At 46.7% G+C, this 22204-nt stretch overlaps 1 protein-coding gene across 6 annotated transcripts in view; it reads left to right on the top strand.

Annotated features, from left to right (window-relative positions):
- The window catches only part of IL6ST (interleukin 6 cytokine family signal transducer), a 477893-nt gene that overhangs the window by 203730 nt on the left and 251959 nt on the right, over positions 1 to 22204 (top strand). For all 6 annotated transcript variants that reach the window (XM_069222264.1, XM_069222292.1, XM_069222274.1 and 3 more), the window contains one exon: positions 21902 to 22115. In XM_069222264.1, the coding sequence (XP_069078365.1) occupies positions 21902 to 22115 (214 nt within the window). The remainder of the gene's footprint in view (positions 1 to 21901; positions 22116 to 22204) is intronic.

The raw sequence follows: 22204 nt of genomic DNA, 5'->3' as shown, positions 1-22204 counted from the left end.
TTGGCTCTGCATGCACTAATTCAAAGTAAGAAATAGCATATACAGAGTCCAAGGGTTCCCCTTAGAGGTAAGATAGTGGCAAAAAGAGATAATTCTAATGCTCTATTTTGTGGTAGTGTGGTCGAGCAGTAGGCTTATCAGAGGGTAGTGTTAAGCATTTGTTGTACACACACAGGCAATAAATGAGGAACACACACTCAAAGACAATTCCAGGCCAATAGGTTTTTATATAGAAAAAATATATTTTCTTAGTTTATTTTAAGAACCACAGGTTCAAGATTTACAAGTAATACTTCAAATGAAAGGTATTTCACTTAGGTAACTTAGGAACTTTGAATCAGCAAAATAGCATGTACGGGTTTCACAAAAATGGCAATAAGCTATTTTAAAACTAGACACAGTGCAATTTTCAACAGTTCCTGGGGGAGGTAAGTGTTTGTTAGTTTTGCATGTAAGTAAACTCCCTACAGGGTTCAAAGTCAGGTCCAAGGTAGCCCACCGTTGGGGGTTCAGGGCAACCCCAAAGTTATCACACCAGCAGCTCAGGGCTGGTCAGGTGCAGAGGTCAAAATGGTGCCCAAAATACATAGGCTTCAATGGAGAAGGGGGTGCCCCGGTACCAGTCTGCCAGCAGGTAGGTACCCGCGTCTTCGGAGGGCAGACCAGGGGGGTTTTGTAGGGCACCAGGGAGGACACAAGTAAGCACAAAAAGTACACCCTCAGCGGCACGGGGGCGGCCGGGTGCAGAGTGCAAACGGGCGTCGGGTTTGCAATAGATTTCAATGGGAGACCCAGGGGTCTCTTCAGCGAAGCAGGCAGGCAAGGGGGGGCTCCTCAGGGTAGCCACCACCTGGGCAAGGGAGAGGGCCACCTGGGGGTCGCTTCTGCACTGGAGGTTGGATCCTTCAGGTCCTGGGGGCTGCGGGTGCAGTGTCTTTACCAGGCGTCGGGTTCTTAGAAGCAGGCAGTCGCGGTCATGGGGAGCCTCTGGATTTCTTCTGCAGGCGTCGCTGGGGGGGGGGTCACGGGGGTCAACTCTGGCTACTCACAGGGTCACAGTCGCCTTGGAGTCCTCCCTGTAGTGTTGTTTCTCCGCAGGTCGAGCCCGGGGCGTCGGGTGCAAAGTGGAAAGTCTCACTCTTCCGGCGGGAAAAGTGGAGTCCTTTTAAAGTTGTTTTGTTGTTGCAAAGTTGTTTCTTCTTTGGAGCAGAGCCGCTGTCCTCGGGAGTTCTTGGTCCTTTTAGATGAAGGGTAGTCCTCTGAGGCTTCAGAGGTCGCTGGACCCTGGGGAACGCGTCGCTGTTGCAGTGTTTCTTGAAGTGGGGAGACAGGCCGGTAGGGCTGGGGCCAAAGCAGTTGGTGTCTCCGTCTTCTCTGCAGGGCTTTCAGGTCAGCAGTCCTTCTTCGTTTTCAGGTTGCAGGAATCTATCTTGCTAGGTTCTGGGAGCCCCTAAATACTCAATTTAGGGGGGTGTTTAGGTCTGGGGGTTAGTAGCCTATGACTACTAGCCCTGAGGGTGGCTACACCCTCTTTGTGCCTCCTCCCGGAAGGGAGGGGGGCACATCCCTAATCCTATTGGGGGAATCCTCCATCTGCAAGATGGAGGATTTCTAAAAGTCAGAGTTACCTCAGCTCAGGACACCTTAGGGGGTGTCCTGACTGGCCAGTGACTCCTCCTTGTTTTTCTCATTATCTCCTCCGGCCTTGCCGCCAAAAGTGGGGCTATGGCCGGAGGGGGCGGGCATCTCCACTAGCTGGAGTGCCCTGGGGCGCTGTAACGAAGGGGGTGAGCCTTTGAGGCTCACCGCCAGGTGTTACAGTTCCTGCAGGGGGAGGTGAAAAGCACCTCCACCCAGTACAGGCTTTGTTACTAGCCACAGAGTGACAAAGGCACTCTCCCCATGTGGCCAGCAACATGCCTGGTGTGTGGCAGGCTGGCAAAACTAGTCATACTGGAAGTCGGGTATGTTTTCAGGGGGCATCTCTAAGATGCCCTCTGGGGTGTATTTCACAATAAAATGTACACTGGCATCAGTGTGCATTTATTGTGCTGAGAAGTTTGATACCAAACTTCCCAGTTTTCAGTGTAGCCATTGTGGTGCTGTGGAGTTTGTGTATGACAGACTCCCAGACCATATACTCTTATGGCTACCTTGCACTTACAATGTCTAAGGTTTTGCTTAGACACTGTAGGGGCATTGTGCTCATGCACCTATGCCCTCACCTGTGGTATAGTGCACCCTGCCTTAGGGCTGTAAGGCCTGCTAGAGGGGTGACTTATCTATGCCATGGGCAGTGTGAGGTTGGCATGGCACCCTGAGGGGAGTGCCATGTCGACCTAGTCTTTTTCTCCCCACCAGCACACACAAGCTGGCAAGCAGTGTGTCTGTGCTGAATGAGGGGTCCCCAGGGTGGCATAAGACATGCTGCAGCCCTTAGAGACCTTCTAAGGGCCCTTGGTACCTGGGGTACCAGTTACAAGAGACTTACCTGGATGCCAGGGTGCGCCAATTGTGGAACAAAGGTACAGGTTAGGGAAAGAACACTGGTGCTGGGCCTGGTTAGCAGGCCTCAGCACACTTTCAAATCATAACTTGGCATCAGCAAAGGCAAAAAGTCAGGGGGTAACCATGCCAAGGAGGCATTTCCTTACAGGTACTGACTCACTATGCACAATGAATCCTCCCCCCCTTACCCCCCTCTTTTCAAGATGTTGCTTACAGTGGCGGAGCTCTTTGGCTCCACGGCTGAATTGAAGAAACTTGTCGCCGACAACATGGACCCTCATCGATTAGTTCTGGTTTTTCCCAGGCGAGGAACTTTCTTGTTCAACAGTTTTTTGTTCTTCTCTTCCTCCAATCCCCCGACTACCTTTTTATGCCACTGACACCTGTATTAACAAGCTATGTTTGGGGCTGGTTTACCCTCTCGTTCAACCATGGGCCCCCATCAGCTCCTCACACTCTTATAGAAAGATGATTACTATCCTCAGCCTTAATGTTAGAGGCCTTAACACTCCAGCGTCTGGCGCTTTTGTCCTTTTTTAGGGATGCGAAATGTGACATTTGTCTTCTAAAAGAGATGCAATTGCTTAAGTCTGACTGGAAACTCTTACGCTCCTGGTTGTCTCGCTGGCACAATATCTCCTCTGGGGCAATGAAGAGGGCCGGGTTGCAATCTTGCTGGTGATCCATTTTCTGGGGCGAGTGACTTGGGTCCAAACGGAACTTTCCTGGCAGGCTTTTGGCCCTGCAAATAGATCTGAAAGGGCATGGGTTTACATTGGCGAATATCTATGCCCCCAGTGACCACCAGAAAGCCATGGGACAGGTGTTGACTTTAACATTGTAATGGAGGTACAGAAGGACAGATCACTCCACACGCTAAGATAAACGGGTGATGTTATCCTGGCCTTTCAACAGTGGCTGATGGATGCAGGCATAACGGACGTGTGGCGATTCTCCCGTCCGACTGACCTGGGTTACAAGTTGTTTTCAGCTGCACATGAGACATATGCCCACGTGACAACAGGGAGTGGAGATTGGCGTGGCAGCCCTGTCCGATCACTCCCCTATTATCCTTTGTTACACCCCCACCTACTGTCCTACTGCCATTGCTGAATCAGCACCTTAACTCAAGACTTCTCACCTACGCCTCCATAATTACCAAAATCTTGGCCAAGATCTCCTCCTTCCTAGAGACTAATGGCACCGACCACATCCATCTAATTTTTGTGGGAGACTCTGAAGGCAGTCCTGTGGGGCCAGTTCATTGCCATTGCCGTTCGTTTTAACACAGACAGATACATCTTGTGCACCCAACTAGAAACTAAGGTGTCTGAGCTGGAGGACTCTCACAAACATTCTGGCTCGTTTGGGACCCGCTATCAGTTGACCGCCGCTAGGAAATAATTGAAAGCACTGAATACAAATAGAACGGAGTATGCACTTCTCTGGATGAAACAGAAATATTGTACTGGGGGAACAAGGCAGGACTTAGGTGGTGGACCCCAGGGTGAGTGAATTAACAAGTTCTGATGGCACCCCATTGTGCCAGGATGAGTGTATCGCTCTTGAGTTTGACAAATTGCGGCCATCCCTGTGGGGGGCAGGGACCATAAAATTATGCTATATGCTGACGTCGTTTTTCTGATGCTGTCTGTCCCTCATATTTCTTTATGGATGGTGATTGAGGAGCTGGAGGCTTTTGGGAGAGCTTCTGACTTTAAGATTAACCCTCAGAAGTCCTCCATACTCAACTTGACCATATCTGAGGCTACCCAAACATCAGACTTCCCCTTTACGTGGGTCACACAAGGGATCACTTATTTAGGTCTCCAAATATATCCTACACCGGACCGTACAGTGGCTCATAACAGTGACAGATTCCTGACGACTACGCAGTCAGACCTCTCCTGATGGAGGAATCACGGCCTCTCCTCTCTTGGCTGCCTAGCGATGGTCGAGATGACACTCGTACCAAAAATCCTATATGTAATGCAAAAAGTGCCTCTACAGCCCTCTCAGTGGTTGCTTGGTAAATTGTAATTCCTTGTTTGGGATTTTATTTGCGAGTGCTAAAAAGCACAGATTGCTAAATCGCTAGCATATCTTTCACAGACAGAGGGAGGACTAGGTGTCACTAATTTGCAATGTTACTGTCAGACAGCGCAGCTATGCTACATGGTGGAGTGGTCTCATTCCAGCACTGAAAAATAGTGGTGCTTTATTGATCAGGCTGCATCAGGCTTCCCGATCTGGAAGGTGCCCTGGCTGCTGAAACATCGGCCTGTGGGAATGTACATTTCCCTGGTGGTGCGAGCCACAGTGGGAGTATGTGACAAGGTACAGCTTTCGCACGGGATCTCCACCCCCTCTGTCCCCAGCAAACACTGATAATAGGAAATCCAGATTCCTCCCAACGCAAAGTGGCTTGGCATTCGCCGCATGGTATGACGCCAACTGTAAACGGATAGGTGACCTCTTTGATAAGAATGGTGTTATGGACTTTCCACAGATTCAATTGGCCTTTCAGATCCCATCTACGACCCTTTGGCAATACATGGGGATCTCCCACTGGTTTATGCAGCCCTGGCTTCGCCCGCATAGCAGCCGACCCTTCACTCCTTCAAGAAATGGCTCCTTACCCACTTTTCATATAAGCGTAACTCTCTGATATCTCTGCCTTCTTCACCACCCCACAGAAGCCACTGAAGTCACCCGTGAGGCGTAGCAGGGAAGGAGAGTGTGAATGCGCCTTTTTGGACAGCGAGCGGAGCGATATCCTTTACCGCGACAGTGCCTCAGCCCGTAACGCTACGAGCAAAGAGATATTTTTTAAGGATTGGCCATTACTGGTATTTTGCACCAGCTAGGGTGGCCCAGTGGAACGCGAATAAAGACAGCGCATGCTGGCACCACTGTAGACAGACAGGCACGCTTACACACCTCCCTTCGCAGTGCCCTAAACTTGATTCCTTCTGGGATGAGGTGCTGGCTGTGGTGAACAACATGTTTGATACGGACATTCCCAGATTCCTCAGCTGCGTTATCTAATTTCCTGGCATATCCTCTGTAATCTCGTATGGGGCGGGCAATCGCCTTAACACTGGGAGACGCTAATCAGGTTCTCCTGCCTAAATGGGGCACAGATGGGGTCTCCACACACTGGACTGGCTGCATAAGCTGTGGGAGCTATTAGGAATGGAAAAAACGGACAGATGTAGCGACTCACTCTCTCCTTACCGCTATTTGACAAGACTTGGGGACCGTGTATCCGCTACCTCTTGGATAAGTTCTGAGAATTATCATGCCTTCTGTACCTGCGGATCCTTCGACAGACTCACCCAGATCAATAGCCATCTACTTCTATTACCTGATAGCTTTCTATTCACATGCATTCCCCAGACAATATGGCTTTAAAACTAATGTCTAGTTCCTTTTCCCTCCCTCCTCACTCCACCCTTCCCTTATTTTATCCACTCCTCTCTCCCTGTTGTGTAGTTATTCTATACTTCATTCTAGCCCGTGACAATCAAGCAGATAACTTTGACCGGCTGTTGGATGTAGGTGGGCTACTGTTGTATTTTTGTTTCTTTATTGATGCTAATAAAACATATGTTAAGCCTACAATTTTTGTGTTGTATATGTTTAGTGAGCTGAACACGGTTCTCTTCCACATGTGCAGCATCTTCAGCAGCTAATGTTTTCTTTTGGTTGATGCATTGGAAGCGGTGTCTGTGAGTGTAGGAAGTTGGCTCTGTATGCACTATTTCAAAGTAAGGAATAGTATGCACAGAGTCCAAGGGTTCCCCTTAGAGGTAAGATAGTGGCAAAAAGAGATAATACTAATGCTCTATTTTGTGGTAGTGTGGTCGAGCAGTAGGCTTATCAAAGGAGTAGTGTTAAGCATTTGTTGTACATACACCCAGGCAATAAATGAGGAACACACACTCAGAGACAAATCCAGCCAATAGGTTTTGTTATAGAAAAATATCTTTTCTTAGTTTATTTTAAGAACCACAGGTTCAAATTCTACATGTAATATCTCGTTTGAAAGGTATTGCAGGTAAGTACTTTAGGAACTTTGAATCATTACATTAGCATGTATACTTTTCACATAAAACACAATAAGCTGTTTTAAAAGTGGACACTTTGTGCAATTTTCACAGTTCCTGGGGGAGGTAAGTTTTTGTTAGTTTTGTCAGGTAAGTAAATCACTTACAAGTCTCAGGTTTGGGTCCAAGGTAGCCCACCGTTTGGGGGTTCAGAGCAACCCCAAAGTTACCACACCAGCAGCTCAGGGCCGGTCAGGTGCAGAGGTCAAAGAGGTGCCCAAACGCATAGGCTGCAATGGAGAGAAAGGGGTGCCCTGGTTCCGGTCTGCCAACAGGTAAGTACCCGCGTCTTCGGAGGGAAGACCAGGGGGGTTTTGTAGGGCACCGGGGGGGACACAAGTCCACACAGAAAGGACACCCTCAGCAGCGCAGGGGCGGCCGGGTGCAGTGTGCAAACAAGCGTCGGGTTCTCTGTAGATTTCAATGAGAGATCAAGGGATCTCTTCAGCGGTGCAGGCAGGCAAGGGGGGGGGGGCTCCTCGGGGTAGCCACCACCTGGGCAAGGGAGAGGGCCTCCTGGGGGTCACTCCTGCACAGGAGTTCCGTTCCTTTTGGTGCTGGGGGCTGCGGTTGCAGAGTCTTTTCCAGCCGTCGGGAAATGGAGTTCAGGCAGTCGCGGTCAGGGGGAGCCTCGGGATTCCCTCTGCAGGTGTTGCTGTGGGGGCTCAGGGGGGACAACTTTGGTTACTCACGGTCTCGGAGTCACCGGAGGGTCCTCCCTGAGGTGTTGGTTCTCCACCAGTCGAGTCGGGGTTGCCGGGTGCAGTGTTGCAAGTCTCACGCTTCTTGCGGGGAGTTGCAGGGGTCTTTAAGTCTGCTCCTTGAAACAAAGTTGCAGTTCTTTTGGAGCAGTGCCGCTGTCCTCGGGAGTTTCTTGTCTTTCTTGAAGTCGGGCAGTCCTCAGAGGATTCAGAGGTCGCTGGTCCCTTTGGAAAGCGTAGCTGGAGCAGGGTTCTTTGTAAGGCAGGAGACAGGCCGGTAGGACTGGGGCCAAAGCAGTTGGTGTCTTCTGTTCTTCCTCTGCAGGGGTTTTTCAGCTCGGCAGTCTTCTTCTTCTTGTAGTTTCAGGAATCTAAATTCTTAGGTTCAGGGAAGCCCTTAAATACTAAATTTAAGGGCGTGTTTAGGTCTGGGGGGTTAGTAGCCAATGGCTACTAGCCCTGAGGGTGGGTACACCCTCTTTGTGCCTCCTCCCAAGGGGAGGGGGTCACATCCCTAATCCTATTGGGGAATCCTCCTTCTACAAGATGGAGGATTTCTAAAAGTCAGAGTCACCTCAGCTCAGGACACCTTAGGGGCTGTCCTGACTGGCCAGTGACTCCTCCTTGTTTTTCTCATTATCTCTCCTGGACTTGCCGCCAAAAGTGGGGGCTGTGTCCAGGGGGCGGGCATCTCCACTAGCTGGAGTGTCCTGTGGTGCTGGCACAAAGGGGTGAGCCTTTGAGGCTCACCGCCAGGTGTGACAGCTCCTGCCTGGGGGAGGTGTTAGCATCTCCACCCAGTGCAGGCTTTGTTACTGGCCTCAGAGTGACAAAGGCACTCTCCCCATGGGGCCAGCAACATGTCTCGGTTGTGGCAGGCTGCTGGAACCAGTCAGCTTACACTGAACAATTGGGTAAAATACAGGGGGTATCTCTAAGATGCCCTCTGTGTGCATTTTTTAATAAATCTAACACTGGCATCAGTGTGGGTTTATTATTCTGAGAAGTTTGATACTAAACTTCCCAGTATTCAGTGTAGCCATTATGGAGCTGTGGAGTTCGTTTTTGACGGACTCCCAGACCATATATTCTTATGGCTACCCTGCACTTACAATGTCTAAGGTTTTGCTTAGACACTGTAGGGGCATAGTGCTCATGCACCTATGCCCTCACCTGTGGTATAGTGCACCCTGCCTTAGGGCTGTAAGGCCTGCTAGAGGGGTGACTTACCTATGCCACAGGCAGTGTGAGGTTGGCATGGCACCCTGAGGGGAGTGCCATGTCGACTTACTCGTTTTGTCCTCACCAGCACACACAAGCTGGCAAGCAGTGTGCCTGTGCTGAGTGAGGGGTCCCTAGGGTGGCATAAGACATCCTGCAGCCCTTAGAGCCCTTCCCTGGCATCAGGGCCCTTGGTACCAGAGGTACCAGTTACAAGGGACTTACCTGGGTGCCAGGGTTGTGCCAATTGTGGAAACAACTGTACATTTTAGGTGAAAGAACACTGGTGCTGGGGCCTGGTTAGCAGGGTCCCAGCACACTTCTCAGTCAAGTCAGCATCAGTATCAGGCAAAAAGTGGGGGGTAACTGCAACAGGGAGCCATTTCTTTACAGTGAGCACTTGTAATTTTAGCTTGTCAAACTAAAGGCTGACTTATTGCAGACACGAGGATATTCATTTACAGGCGTTACCATTTATCTGAGCAAAAAATAATGATAACATGAAGTTGCACAATGGTAGTGAAACACACTCAAGCCAAACTGTAATTGAACCTCTTTAGCACATTTAAAACTTGTCAAGTAACCATTTTTAATTAAGTCACCCACTTCAGGCATTTTTTATTTTTCCTTCACCATTGTTTATTTTGTGCTGCAGTGATTAATGTTGGTTTTTTTACTTTCATTTAGCTGTGCACTCAAACAGGGCCCAACAAACACCCAGCATGGATAATACCAGATAAACACACAAAAGCAGTGCAAATGTCCCCAGCAAAATATGATGAACAGGGTGATAGATATAACGTGGACTACAGCAGTGCACATTTATTTCACACATATCCGGCATATCATGAAAAACAGCAGTGCACACAGAAAACTGTGTGTGTATGTGTACTTTTAATGATTTGTTGTGTCTCACTGTTCTGTGAGGTCAGCGAGTCATGCTACCACATAGTTCATTGGTAGTAGCTGAGTTGTTATTATGTGGTTCACTATTTGTAGTTGTGATGGCTTCCTACTTGCCGTAGTGTAGGAGCAACATTTATTTATTTTTAGAGTGATGGTCTCCAGATGCTTTAATGCTTAGTTCCCTTCCCTGATTCAGTAGAAAATATAGTTTGGTCTCTCAGAATGTATCTTATATTTTCACAGTTATTTTATAGAACATTAAATACTGCAAACAAGCTAAAGCAATAAAGGGGCTCAAGGGCACAACCTCTAACAAATACAAACAAAACTAATTTGCAATAGAACTTTAACGTTTTTCACACTGAATATATGTAGGGCAAGGGTCTTACGGATGGGCCCTCCTAAAGGGGCCTCAAGTTAACTCAGTGGGGCACCAGGCTGTGACCAAAAGAAGCATTATGCTGATAACAGTGTTTGTTTTAAGCTGAAAGAAAATGAGCAGCAGTAAACTGCTCTCTAATCCGCCACCACTAGTATGTTTTGTCATTTATATCCAAGCTGGGAGTATGTATCAAAACGGAAGTGACTCCAAATACTCTTAAAAACCTCCCACCCCCCTTCTAATAATCACACTGTGAAACCTTTTATACGTAAGGCCTGCCTGTCCATAATAGTATTTCTCTTCCAGGGGATCCTCATCAATAGTCATAAACATTGAATATTCCTGCCCTTGTGCGGGGACCCCGAGCATATATAAAATACACACATATAAAAGTATGAAATATGCACGAAAAATATATATATCGCATTTTTATTAGACAAATTTTCATACTAAACTCATAAATACGTGTGTAAAACAGCAATGCAGACTATAATCATAAACAGGCTAAAATGCCTTATTCCTATGGAATTTTCTTTATTTTTTTTTTTAAATTGTCCTTTTCAAAATTACAATAAGAGAACATAATATTTACCAAAGCCCCATAACTGGGCCTAGGGAAATAAGCAGTAGTAACATCAGAGAAAAAGAAGAAAAAACGACATTGAAAAACAATGGAGCATTCTTAGCCATTAGGCTGCATGCAGGTTAACACAGGAGAACCATAAAAATTCTGGCACCGTGCCTTTAAGACCCTGAGCACCTCCAGTATCCCACCATGCCTCAGGGGTGAAGGAGAGGTGACAGTTGGTTCACAGTTAAGTCAGTTCTTTTTTCCGGCTTCTTCTGAGAGGATCCTGGAGCATTGAGCTCTCAGTTTTTCTGAGTTTTTCTCAGAAAAATACTTCAAAATAGCGTTTTTTCCACCTTTACTCGACATTTAACATCATTGTCTGAGTCTGGAAATTTTTTCCTGACTGAAAAATGCCTTCACTTTTTGTGAAATGCCCTTCCTGTGGGAAGAAGAAGGCTCAGTCAGATCCACACACTCTCTGCATTGTGTGCTTGCCTCAGAGTCACTGCCCTGACACTTGCAAACACTGCAAGAACATGTCAAAAAGAACTCTGAAGGACAGGGAGAAGATCAGGCTTCATGGTCTTCATGAGAGGCAGAAAACATCATCCTCTTCGCTTCCCAGGCAGCCAACAAGCCATTCTCAGGAGAGACAGGCTAGATCGACGTCAGCAGGTAGGAAGATACCTGTTTGTTCCCCGTCGACGTCATCGCTGCCACCATCACACCGTCATAGATCGCTGTCGACGGCGACCCGACCGACGTCGAAGGATACGGCGTCGAGAGAACATAGCCACCGCAGGGGCAGATCTCCGTCGACTGCAACCCATCGATCGGCGTCGAGCCATCTCCGGCGTGACCATTTGCCGCCGAAGGCCTCGCACCCCTCGACGTCAAGGAAGGCGACGTCGAAATCGCTTCAGCGGCGAGAGCGAGGACATCCGCCGTCGACGGCCCACCACTCGACGGCGAGGCACACGACGGCGAGCAGGTCAAGGGATCGCCGGTCAACGTCGAGGCACTCAACGTCGAGGCCAGGACAACCTGCGGTACTCCCTTCGACGTTGTTGCAGCTGTCGACGTCGACACAGGTTTTACCTGTCTTACAGGGAGCAGAGCATCGGCTTCCGCCAGCGGAGAAGACCACTCCAACATCTCCGGCGGTCTCCATAAGAAGTGGATCATCTCGATCGAGAGCTGCATCGTCTGGGCATGTCTCGCCCATCAACTTGTCACCGAGGTGGTTGGAGAGCCTCAATAGACCGACAGCATCCCCGGACTCTCAGTATTCAAGGATGTACTCTCCTTCTGCCTCTCTCCCGAGATTACCATCGCCAACGGCGTGGGCAGGACGGGCTCCTTCTGCTTCTCACCAGTCGACCACAAGGCCTGGACGCTCTGCTACGGTATCTCGGAGCAGGTCACGCTCCCAGAGACGATCTAGGTCACGGTCACGCCATCAAAGAAGGTCTCCCTCTTGGTCATCGTCGGGGTCCTCTGTCAGACAATACTCCCCCACCTTAACGGATTCTTCACCAGCTAGAGTCTCCCCGGTGGACGACATCACAACCTTTAACGAGGTGCTTCTCAAGGGAGCACAAAAACTAAACATAGAGGTTCCATAACCGTCAACCTCCTCATCGGTCATCTTTGAAACCCTGCAACATAGGGCGGTTTCAAAAAAGCTGCTGCCGCTAGTGCCTGGTCTGTTACACCCAACCATGGACACCTTTTTAGCACCAGCCACCCTCAGATCAGCTCCTGCTAGGATCTTGAAGAAATATAAAGCGCCTGAACAAGATCCTTTGTTCCTCAGAACGGATCCGCTGCCGGACTCAGTCATATTGGCCGCAGCCCGAAAAACGCACTCAGTAGCATCATCCTCCACGGTTCCACCTGACAAGGAGAGCAGACATCTAGACTCTCTGGGGAGGAAAATGTGTGGCACGGCGGCTTCCATGATGAAGGTCTCCAGCGCTTCTGCACTCCTAGGCAGATATGACCGTTCACTCTGGGACTCTCTGAACAGGTTCGCAGACAAATTGCCTAGGGAGGACAGGCAGGATTTCGAGGAGATCCTTCAAGAGGGATGTCTGGTCTCCAATCAGGTCATCAGCGCAGCAGCAGATGGAGCAGACTTAGCTGCACATGGGTATGCACATGGGGTTTGTGCAAGAAGGTCTTCCTGGTTGAGACTGACAGGATTGAAACAGGAAGCGCAACAGCGTATCCTAAATCTTCCGTTCAACGGGAACTCGCTGTTTGGTACCCATACAGACGAGGAGATGGCGCGCATGAAGACGGAAGTGGATACCATGAGAGAAGTAGGCCTGGAGAGAAAAAAGGACTTCAGGCGAAGGTATAGGCCTTACGACAGGCGCCCTTTTCAGCAGAGGGTTCAAACCCCTCATTGGTCCCAGAGGCCACAGCAGAGGCAAGGATGCCCACTTTTTCAATCCCGTAAGGCCACGAGGGACCGAGGGTCAAGTAGACCACAGCAGTCCACACCAAAAACTCCAGCAAAACAATGAGGACTCGCTTCCCTTAACACCGTGCACCACTCCGGTGGGGGGAAGTATCACAGAGTTCATTCACGAGTGGCGTGGTATAACAAAAGACAAATGGGTGCTCAACATTGTCGAGAATGGGTACTCTCTTCTTTTCCGACAACCTCCTCCTCACTTACCACCAACCAAATGCAATCCGTCTCACATGAGCCTATTGCGCAAAGAGGCTCATGCCCTTTTACGGAAGAAAGCAATAGAAAAAGTTCCAGTCACGCACAGAGGCAAGGGGGTATACTCCCGTTATTTTCTGGTAGCGAAAAAAGGTCGAGAGGGAGTTTTCAGACCGATTCTGGACTTACGACTACTGAACAAGTACATAAAAAAGCAAAAGTTCAGGATGCTGGCTCTTCACCAGATTTTCCCTCAGCTACATCGGGGAGACTGGATGTGCTCCATCGACCTGCAGGATGCGTATTTTCACATCCCAATCATCGGAAATTCCTACGCTTCCGGATAGCCTCACAGCACTATCAGTTCAAGGTGCTACCATTTAGCCTGAAATCTGCCCCTTGCGTTTTCTCAAAATGGTAGCAGCACATCTACGGAAGCAAAAAATCTTTATTTACCCATACCTAGACGACTGGCTACTGAAAGCCTCCTCTCCGGAACAGGCGAGAAGCCATCGGGACATTGTACTCAGTGTTTTCAGGTCTCTAGGTCTACAAGTCAACTACCAAAAGTCCACCTTGATTCCAACGCAAAATCTCCACTACCTGGGAGCAGTACTGGATACAGAGCTCGAAAGAGTGTATCCTTCGGAGGAACGACTATTATCGAGAAAGTGTCAAGACCTGCTGAAGTCCGACGCACCTACAGCCCGTCAGGTGACATCTCTACTGGGCTCCATGGCCTTGTGCATTTTCATTGTCCCGAATGCCAGGCTATGTATGAGGCCTCTCCAAGAGGCTCTGGAAAACAACTGGAACCAGAGCACAGGCTGCTGGGAGGACAGAGTGCGACTTCCGATAGTAGCACGTCAGTCGTTGCAATGGTGGATGCACATGCCTCACCTGTCAGTAGGAGCTCCGTTTCACCAGGAAATCCCATCCGACACGCTGGTAACGGATGCATCTCTTCAGGGATGGGGAGCTCATCTAGGTTCTCTTCAGACTCGGGGCCTGTGGTCCGACAACGAAAGAGAGTACCACATCAACCTGCTGGAGCTCAGAGCAGTCCATCTGGCTCTCAAGTCTTTTGCTCCATCGATTCAGGGGAAATCTCTCCTAGTACAAACGGACAGCACGACCACAATGTATTATTTGAACAGACAAGGAGGAACAAGATCCCTGCCCCTATCTCGGGAGTCTCAGGCAATCTGGCATTGGCTCCTAGCAAGAGGAATGTCGCTTACAGCTGTTCACCTGCCAGGTCAACAAAATGTGGAGGCAGACTTCCTGAGCAGACACCTCGAGGACGCCCACGATTGGGTCCTGCACGACAAAGTCGTCGAAGACATCTTCGCTCAATGGGGTCGGCCTCAATTGGATCTCTTCGCAGATGAGGTAAACAGGAAATGCCCAGACTTCGCGTCCAGGTTCTACCGTCCGGGATCTCGAGGGAATGCCCTATTGATCGACTGGTCAGGGATATTTCTCTACGCTTTTCCACCGATCCCCCTCATACCTGCGGTGATCAACAAACTTTACAGATCCAACACCAGAATGATTCTCATAGCGCCGCAATGGCCTTGGCAATTCTGGTACACAGATCTCCTCAACCTATCAGAACAACCTCACAGGAGGCTGCCGTGCAGACCAGATCTCCTTTGCAGGCTGGGGGGCAGGATATTTCACCCCAACCTACCCTCTCTGAGCTTGACGGCATGGCTCCTGAATTCCTGCAGTATGGGCACCTAGGGCTCTCGCAGGAGTGCATGAACATCTTGAAGGAGTCCAGACGACCTTCCACGCGGCGTTCTTACGCGTTCAAGTGGAAGAGGTTCTACATATGGTGTCGTCAGCAAGGTCAGAACCCTATACTGGCTCAGGAGGAGGTCATACTATCTTACCTACTCCATCTGGCAAAATCGGGTCTGCAGGTATCATCGATTAAGGTACATTTATCTGCCATTACAGCCTATCGAAAGTCACCTTCTCAGGAATCCTTTTTTACAAGACCAGTAGTCAAGGATTTCTTAGAAGGTTTGAAAAAAGTTTTCCACCCATTCGGAATCCCTCCCCTCCGTGGGAACTGAACATAGTGCTATCAAAACTTATGGGCCCTCCTTTCGAACCTATACACAAAGCCTCTTTGCAACACCTTACGTCGAAGACGGCTTTTTTGGTAGCCATTACTTCCGCAAGGAGGGTCCGTGAGATTCAGCCTTTGTCCTCCAAAGAACCGTACACAGTCTTCCACGAGAATAGAGTCGTTTTACGAACTGACCCATCATTCCTGCCGAAGGTGGTGTCAGAGTTTCACATCAATCAGACTATTTCTCTACCAATTTTTTTCCCCAATCCGGAGACTCCGGCGGAGAAAGCCTTGCACTCCCTAGATTTGAAAAGAGTGCTAAAATTTTACCTGGATAAGACCAAGCTAATTAGACACTCCAACCACTTGTTTGTAAATTATGGTCATTTGAGAACAGGAGAGGCAGCATCAAAACGCACCATATCTAGATGGATAGTTTCTTGTATTGTTAATGCATATCAGTTGGCTAACAAGCAACTACTTTCTAGACCTAAGGCGCATTCGACAAGAGGAAAGGCGGCTACTGCTGCCCTCCTTAATAATGTTCCAATCGCTGAAATTTGTAAGGCTGCTACCTGGAAGTCTGTACATACATTTACTAGACATTACTGTTTGGACTCAGATGCAAGAGCAGACGCCCAAGTTGGGCAAGCTTCTCTGAGAAACTTGTTTGCCTGATACACATCTATTCCTGCACTTCTATTGGATAGTCCGCAGAGTCAAGGGATGGGCTTGCTAATCTATTCAATGTTTATGACTATTGATGAGGATCCCCTGGAAGAGAAGGATAAGTTACTTACCAGTAAATCCTAGTTCTCTTCCAGGGGTATCCTCATCAAAGTCATAAACAACCCACCCTCCTCCCCGGACTCACGTCTCCTAGAAGTGCAGGACAGACTATCTTTCGAATCTGCTGCACAGCTTGTCACCGTAAAAAAGTACTGATCTAACTGTGAACCAACTGTCACCTCTCCTTCACCCCTGAGGCATGGTGGGATACTGGAGGTGCTCAGGGTCTTAAAGGCACGGTGCCAGAATTTTTATGGTTCTCCTGTGTTAACCTGCATGCAGCCTATTGGCTAAGAATGCTCCATTGTTTTTCAATGTAGTTTTTTCTTTTTTCTCTGATGTTACTACTGCTTATTTCCCTAGGCCCAGTTATGGGGCTTTGGTAAATATTATGTTCTCTTATTGTAATTTTGAAAAGGACAATTAAAAAAAAAAAAAAAAAAAAACTCTATAGGAATAAAGCATTATAGTCTGCATTGCTGTTTTACACACGTATTTATGAGTTTAGTATGAAAATTTGTGTACTAAAAATGCTTTTTATATATTTTTCGTGCATATTACATACTTTTATATGTGTGTATGTTATATATGCACAAGGCTTGGGAACATCTCTGTGACGCCTCAGTATGGAAGATTGTTGTAACCTGTCTGAGCCCATCCATGCACTCATTAATCATTTCATTCACCACACATTCATCTAGCTAGCCATCCAGGCATCCATCAACTGCTGATGAAAGTGCACACTTAGCAATGCACTCTGTCACTACTCTTTCATTCATGCGTTCCAGAATTTCTCCTACCCTTTACTTACTATCACATTCACTCAGCCACACGATGGCACACAAACTCCCTAATAAGAGAAGAGGCACTATGACTGAAAATAGCCAGACCTATCGGCTTTGCTAATGCTTGTTTAATTCATAGTGTCCCATGGTAGAAAAACAAACCTTTATGATTTAAGAAAGTGTTGCAAAGTTGATTCCGCCCAACTAATACCCCTGGATTTTGCACTTTGACTACCCGTTTTTTGGCCTTTTACTGTGCGGGAGCTTCACAATGAGATTACTACTCACTGTAAATTGACTGGGACTGTTAACCGTCAGTTTCCTTCTTTTAAGATCAGGCTGCTGCTGTGCAGCTGGGGTAACAGGCTGTGGGCTGGTTACTAGCAAACGTTTGAGCACATGTGTCTGCAAGCTATGTATGTGAGACTACTGTTGTACAGGCCGGTATCTTCGCACAGGTAGCCTGTTGCAGATGGGGGACCCATCAGGGATTGATACTGACCTGGGTATCCTTTATTATACGAGTAGGCATCCATTGTGTATGTCTATAGTGCTTACTGAAGGTCTGTTGTGCTTACACTGTGTACAGCTTTTAGGAAAATCTGCACCAATGTACAATTTTGTGTCATTTAGGCCTGCAGGGTCCAGTGCGGTGCCAATCTAGGGATAAACATACACCCGGAGGTTAGATCTACAGTCCCTTACATCATATCTACACTTCTTATGACTTAAAGGATAGTCATATTTCCCTGGCTCATAATCAGCTTCCAGGGGTTTGTCCCCCCTACTAGACCATGTTAATTACTCTGCTGTCCAGCAGGAGGATCAAACGTGTCCCCCATACAATAGAGCCATTAAAAGTGCTTGACACCTTTCCTTGGAAAGGAAGGATGGGGAGACAATATATATTTATTAGTTAGCTTGTCATACTGCTGGGCTGGGGCAGCTCTGGCCCACAGAATCAAACTAGGATATCCAGACCTTAGGGGCTCCCCCTTTGAAGTTTTGGTGGGAAGGGGTCGGGCAGATGTGTAGGAGCAGATCTGACACTCTCAGGGAAACTCCTTCCATAGACAACTTGAAGTCGCTGTATTGGAATGTCCCATAATGCTGCGCAGGACGGTTGAGACAAGAGTCGAGTGATGATGTAGCACTGTAGGATTGGTCAGTGGTGCCTGGCTTCTAGAATTAATGACTGGACCTAGGAGCGACAATGGTGAAAGGATGCCCAGGTGGAAGGAGAAGCAACCTGATCAAGGCTCGAAAAATATATTGGACCACTCGCTATGGCGAGTTTTATTTTATGAGGTCGAGCTATTTTAAGATACTACTCTGAGGAATGGACAAAGAACAAATGTTCTGTTCAGTCAGAAACTGAATTAGCAATTAGCAAGTAAGATGCCTTTAAATCTTATTCTTGTCACATTTATTCTGTGTTCAGAGACAGAGGTCAAAAGTCAATTTGTCTACATGCAGTGCAAATACTTTGCCGTGTGACTGCAGAGTTCCAGGATTTTGTAAGGTGAACTGTCTGACCTATGTGAAATGAAAGGCTGTTGGTATCAGGGTTTTCCTAACACACAAAATTTATATAACTAAGTCAACTTTACAAACATTTAAAAAAATATATTTCACTAGCTGTGAAAGACAATTTTTTATACTTCTGTGTGACGATTTTAATAGGATAAAAAAAAAGCCAGAAAACTTTACTTAGTGATGTGCAAATGATAAATGTTTTATGAAACCCAATTTTAACAGATTGTTCATACAGTATATAGTTTTATCAGTAAAGCTGCAAGTTAGTGGGAAGGTTTTTGGACATTTTTTGGAAATTCACTGTAAATGATAGTGCTCTACCACGTCATGCTTTAGTAATATAGTTATTAAAAGTGAGTGTTTAAACATAAATTGAAAAACACTCCTGCCCTGATGGCAAAGCTATTAGTAAACTAAGAGGCAAGTCATGCATGGATCATGTGTACCCTATATGTGGCTAAATATACTATACACGGAGCAAACGTATAGTGTATTTAATCAAACAGAAGAGGATTTTTTAGAGCAGAAATGCTGAACTCACTTATTTGAAGGTGCACTCATATGTGAGAATGAAGAAAAAGGCGAATTTAAAATACAATATTTGCCTCTGATCACACAATTTGAGACCCGTTTCCTGGTCAAGTACATTACAGTTAGGTTGAGTAGATTTTTCAAGCTAGTCGATCTGCAGGTCTAGTAAACTTTTTCGAGGCCTGCTGATGCCACTAAATAATGGATTGAAGGACTTTGACTCCAGCTGTCCTACCCAAGACTAGGATGGGGTTTTCCATGGCCAGTGATGCTGGCCTCCTTATGCCCCCTAAGGAACATTTGTGGGAAATTGAACTGCAAGGGGATCCTGAGACTTCCGTGATCTTGTCATAGAGCTAGGTGACCTCCTTCCCCATGCCCCATCCACAGGACAAAGAAGAGGACAGAAGCCAGGGTGGCATCACTGCCGGGTGCGTTACCTGCCCCTGTGTCCATATTTGGGGGGTATCAGCACACACCCTCCTGCCTACTAGCAGGAGAAGGCCACTTTTCTTTTGCCTTTGGGCAAGAGCCAAAAACTAGCAGTTTAGAAGATTGTTGACCCCACCACCTGAGGCGGTTGCCACAGAGTGTTGCCGGCTCTTGTGCGAAGTCAGGAACACACTTGGGGAACTGGCAATGGCCATAGGGGCATTGGGCCCCCAATAAGACATTATGCTAAAAAGGTGTTCCAGGTAAGACCAGGGCACCCAGAACCAAAAATAAAAACACTGAGCAAGGCTGCAGTACATAAGGAGATGTCGCTGTGCGGCTGCTTTAACACAAACAGAGCAAAGAAGGCCGCTCAACAAGTATGCACGCCTTGGAGTGCTTCATAAACCCGCTGCGAGGGCCAACAAAACTTGCATAGTTTACTCATGGTACCCTAAGGAAGGGCAGGGGCAGCACCACCAACCGTTCTGCAAGTATATTTGGGGAGCTGCAAAAAATGCAGCAGCCCACCAGAATGCTTTTATTAAAAAAATAAAACCCATCCTAATTCTCTCAGGGGATTGTATCCCTGACTCTGGGAGAATATTCCCATTATTCAAGCAGTGTAGTAGCTGGTGCTTTTGCACCAGTGCTCTAGAGTGTCGGACCTACTGTTGGGTGGTCTTTAAGCTGCAGTAGCAGTATAGTAGAAGTAGTCTGGGGCACATGTTGAATTCAGTGCTTTAACAAGATAGATTGCTCACAATACAAGGTTTTACCTAATAATGAATACTATTAAATGTTAATTCCTCCATTGATTTCAGGGGTAGGTTAGAACATATATTGCATAAAGGTACAATTCCCGTTCATTTCAGTGGTGTATATAATATAACATGCTGCTTATACCAGTGTGGTGACACCCTGACAAAGCTGATAGGCTTGCCTTATTTATAACGACCCCCCCTTACATGATGCTATTGTGTCTAATATAGGACTCAGGGCTCGCTAGGGGTATAATGTGTTATGGGGGTGCCACCAAAGTTTTTTCCATCTACCTTATTTTTCACATTTGTAATTTAATGCATAGTATTTAGTAGAGTGTGCATTATAAACTGTTCTTTCTTTTTAAAAGAAAAAGCACTGTGTGGACAACAATTTGTTGAGTATTACTTTTGCAGATCAGCAGACTGAGGTTACTAGCCCCCACACCTCCTCCCCCGAGTAGGCCTTGGACTGCTCTGCCTTGCTACTCGCGTAGTTAAGTGTTACAATGGGGTACTTGGTTCCCACTGAAAAAGACAATTGCAAATGTATTACTTGTGAAAAACTCACATCCTTTTCAAATAATAGCCCATTTTTAACGGAAATAAAATAGACAGTCAGGGAAAATTAAGTGCTCTTCAGGGAGAACTAGAAAGGGGTGCTATATGAAAACACTAAGGGCCTGGTTCACGAAGATAAAGTTAGAACTGAAGCCTAACTTTAGAACCTGAAGCATAACTTTAGAACCCCTAATTTTAGAACATGAAGCCCAACTTTAGACTTTGGGTCTAAAGTAGGACTTCAGATCTAAACTTAGACATCAGGTTTAAAATTAGAATTCAGGTCTAAAGTCTTAGAGAGACCTGAAGTCTAACTTTAGACTTCAGGTCTAAACGGTCTGAGTTTACATTTGTGAATCAAGCCTTAAGTGTAACTGAATCACTTTGAAGGACATGTTGTGTATCTTCTCCTAATAATATGTTGTTTTTTCATTTGTTTCCCCCTTGCCTTCCTTTTGTGTATGTATTTAATTTGTATAAATGAATGTGGTAACTTTGGGTGACACTGAATAAACCATGCATTGATTGCAACGGAAGAAAATGAACTATTAAAAATCTTAATTATTTTGGTGCTATATATTCTGAATTCTGAGTCAAGTTTCATGTAAAATTCTAATTCCCTCTTGGAAGTTTTCTCAAAGATGCCGTTAGAAAAGAGTTGTTTGAATTTTATTGATTCTGGGGAGTCCTGGTATAAATTATGTCCCTGTCATAAGTTAGTATTAAACTTCTGAAAATCTTGCATTGTATATCCCTTTTTCTCTGCAGTGCATTAATGGATAATGAGGGATCTGAATATTTAATATGCATAGTTTCTCCTTTCGTCAGTACTTTACCTTGCTCATCGGAATGTCTGCTGATCCTTCTGTCGTACTGTCCTTTCTTTGATTGGTGAGAAGCTGCTGTGATGGAGCTCTAAATGAGTTGGGACCGCAGTCTATGCAGCATTTACTGATGGACAGCAGTGGAGAAGTTAATTCATCATTGGGTTAGAAACATCAGTGGTGAACAGCTTTCATTCTCCAAGTGCATGCCTTCACATTAGTGGATCATACAATGAAATACCTCTAACCACACGTGAGCAGAATCCTCAGGGTTTATAGAATAAAGTTGTATGTTTAAGGTACAGACACTATAAAAACGTTAATTGGAGACTTTGGGCATAACAACCAAACACGCTCTTAAGAATTAAAGGACATAATTTTTGTTTACCTAAAAGTTACTGTCTAACTACGAAAGTTACTCTCTATAGCTGATAGTGTAAAATAACACTCAAGACTGCCCTCTATCGGCAGTCCTGAGTTATTTAAAACGTTTCAAAGTAATGTGAAATACATTTTTGTTTCAGGAACTGGAGCGCGTTGATGCCAATGGTGCAGTGTTGGGGTACAGAATAATAGTCACAAGACAAATAACACGTTCCCTGGAGATGTATGATACAAATAATACAAACCTTGATCTTATGCTCACAAACGATGCCTACGGTATAAACCTGACTGCTTACAATAGTGCCGGTGAATCTCCAAAGTCTTTCTTACATATCAGTGCAAGCAACTCTAGAGGTGCGTATCCTGGGGAGCGTCTTGCTTTGTTTTAACCTTGCACATTTGACCTTTATTGTGCCAAACCGATCGTATTCAGAACTATTGCC

This window comes from Pleurodeles waltl, chromosome 1_1, assembly GCF_031143425.1.
Source record: "Pleurodeles waltl isolate 20211129_DDA chromosome 1_1, aPleWal1.hap1.20221129, whole genome shotgun sequence".
In the NCBI taxonomy this organism is placed as follows: domain Eukaryota; kingdom Metazoa; phylum Chordata; class Amphibia; order Caudata; family Salamandridae; genus Pleurodeles; species Pleurodeles waltl.
The sequence above is the reverse complement of the archived record's forward strand: the minus strand, read 5'-3'. Positions and strand labels throughout refer to the sequence as shown.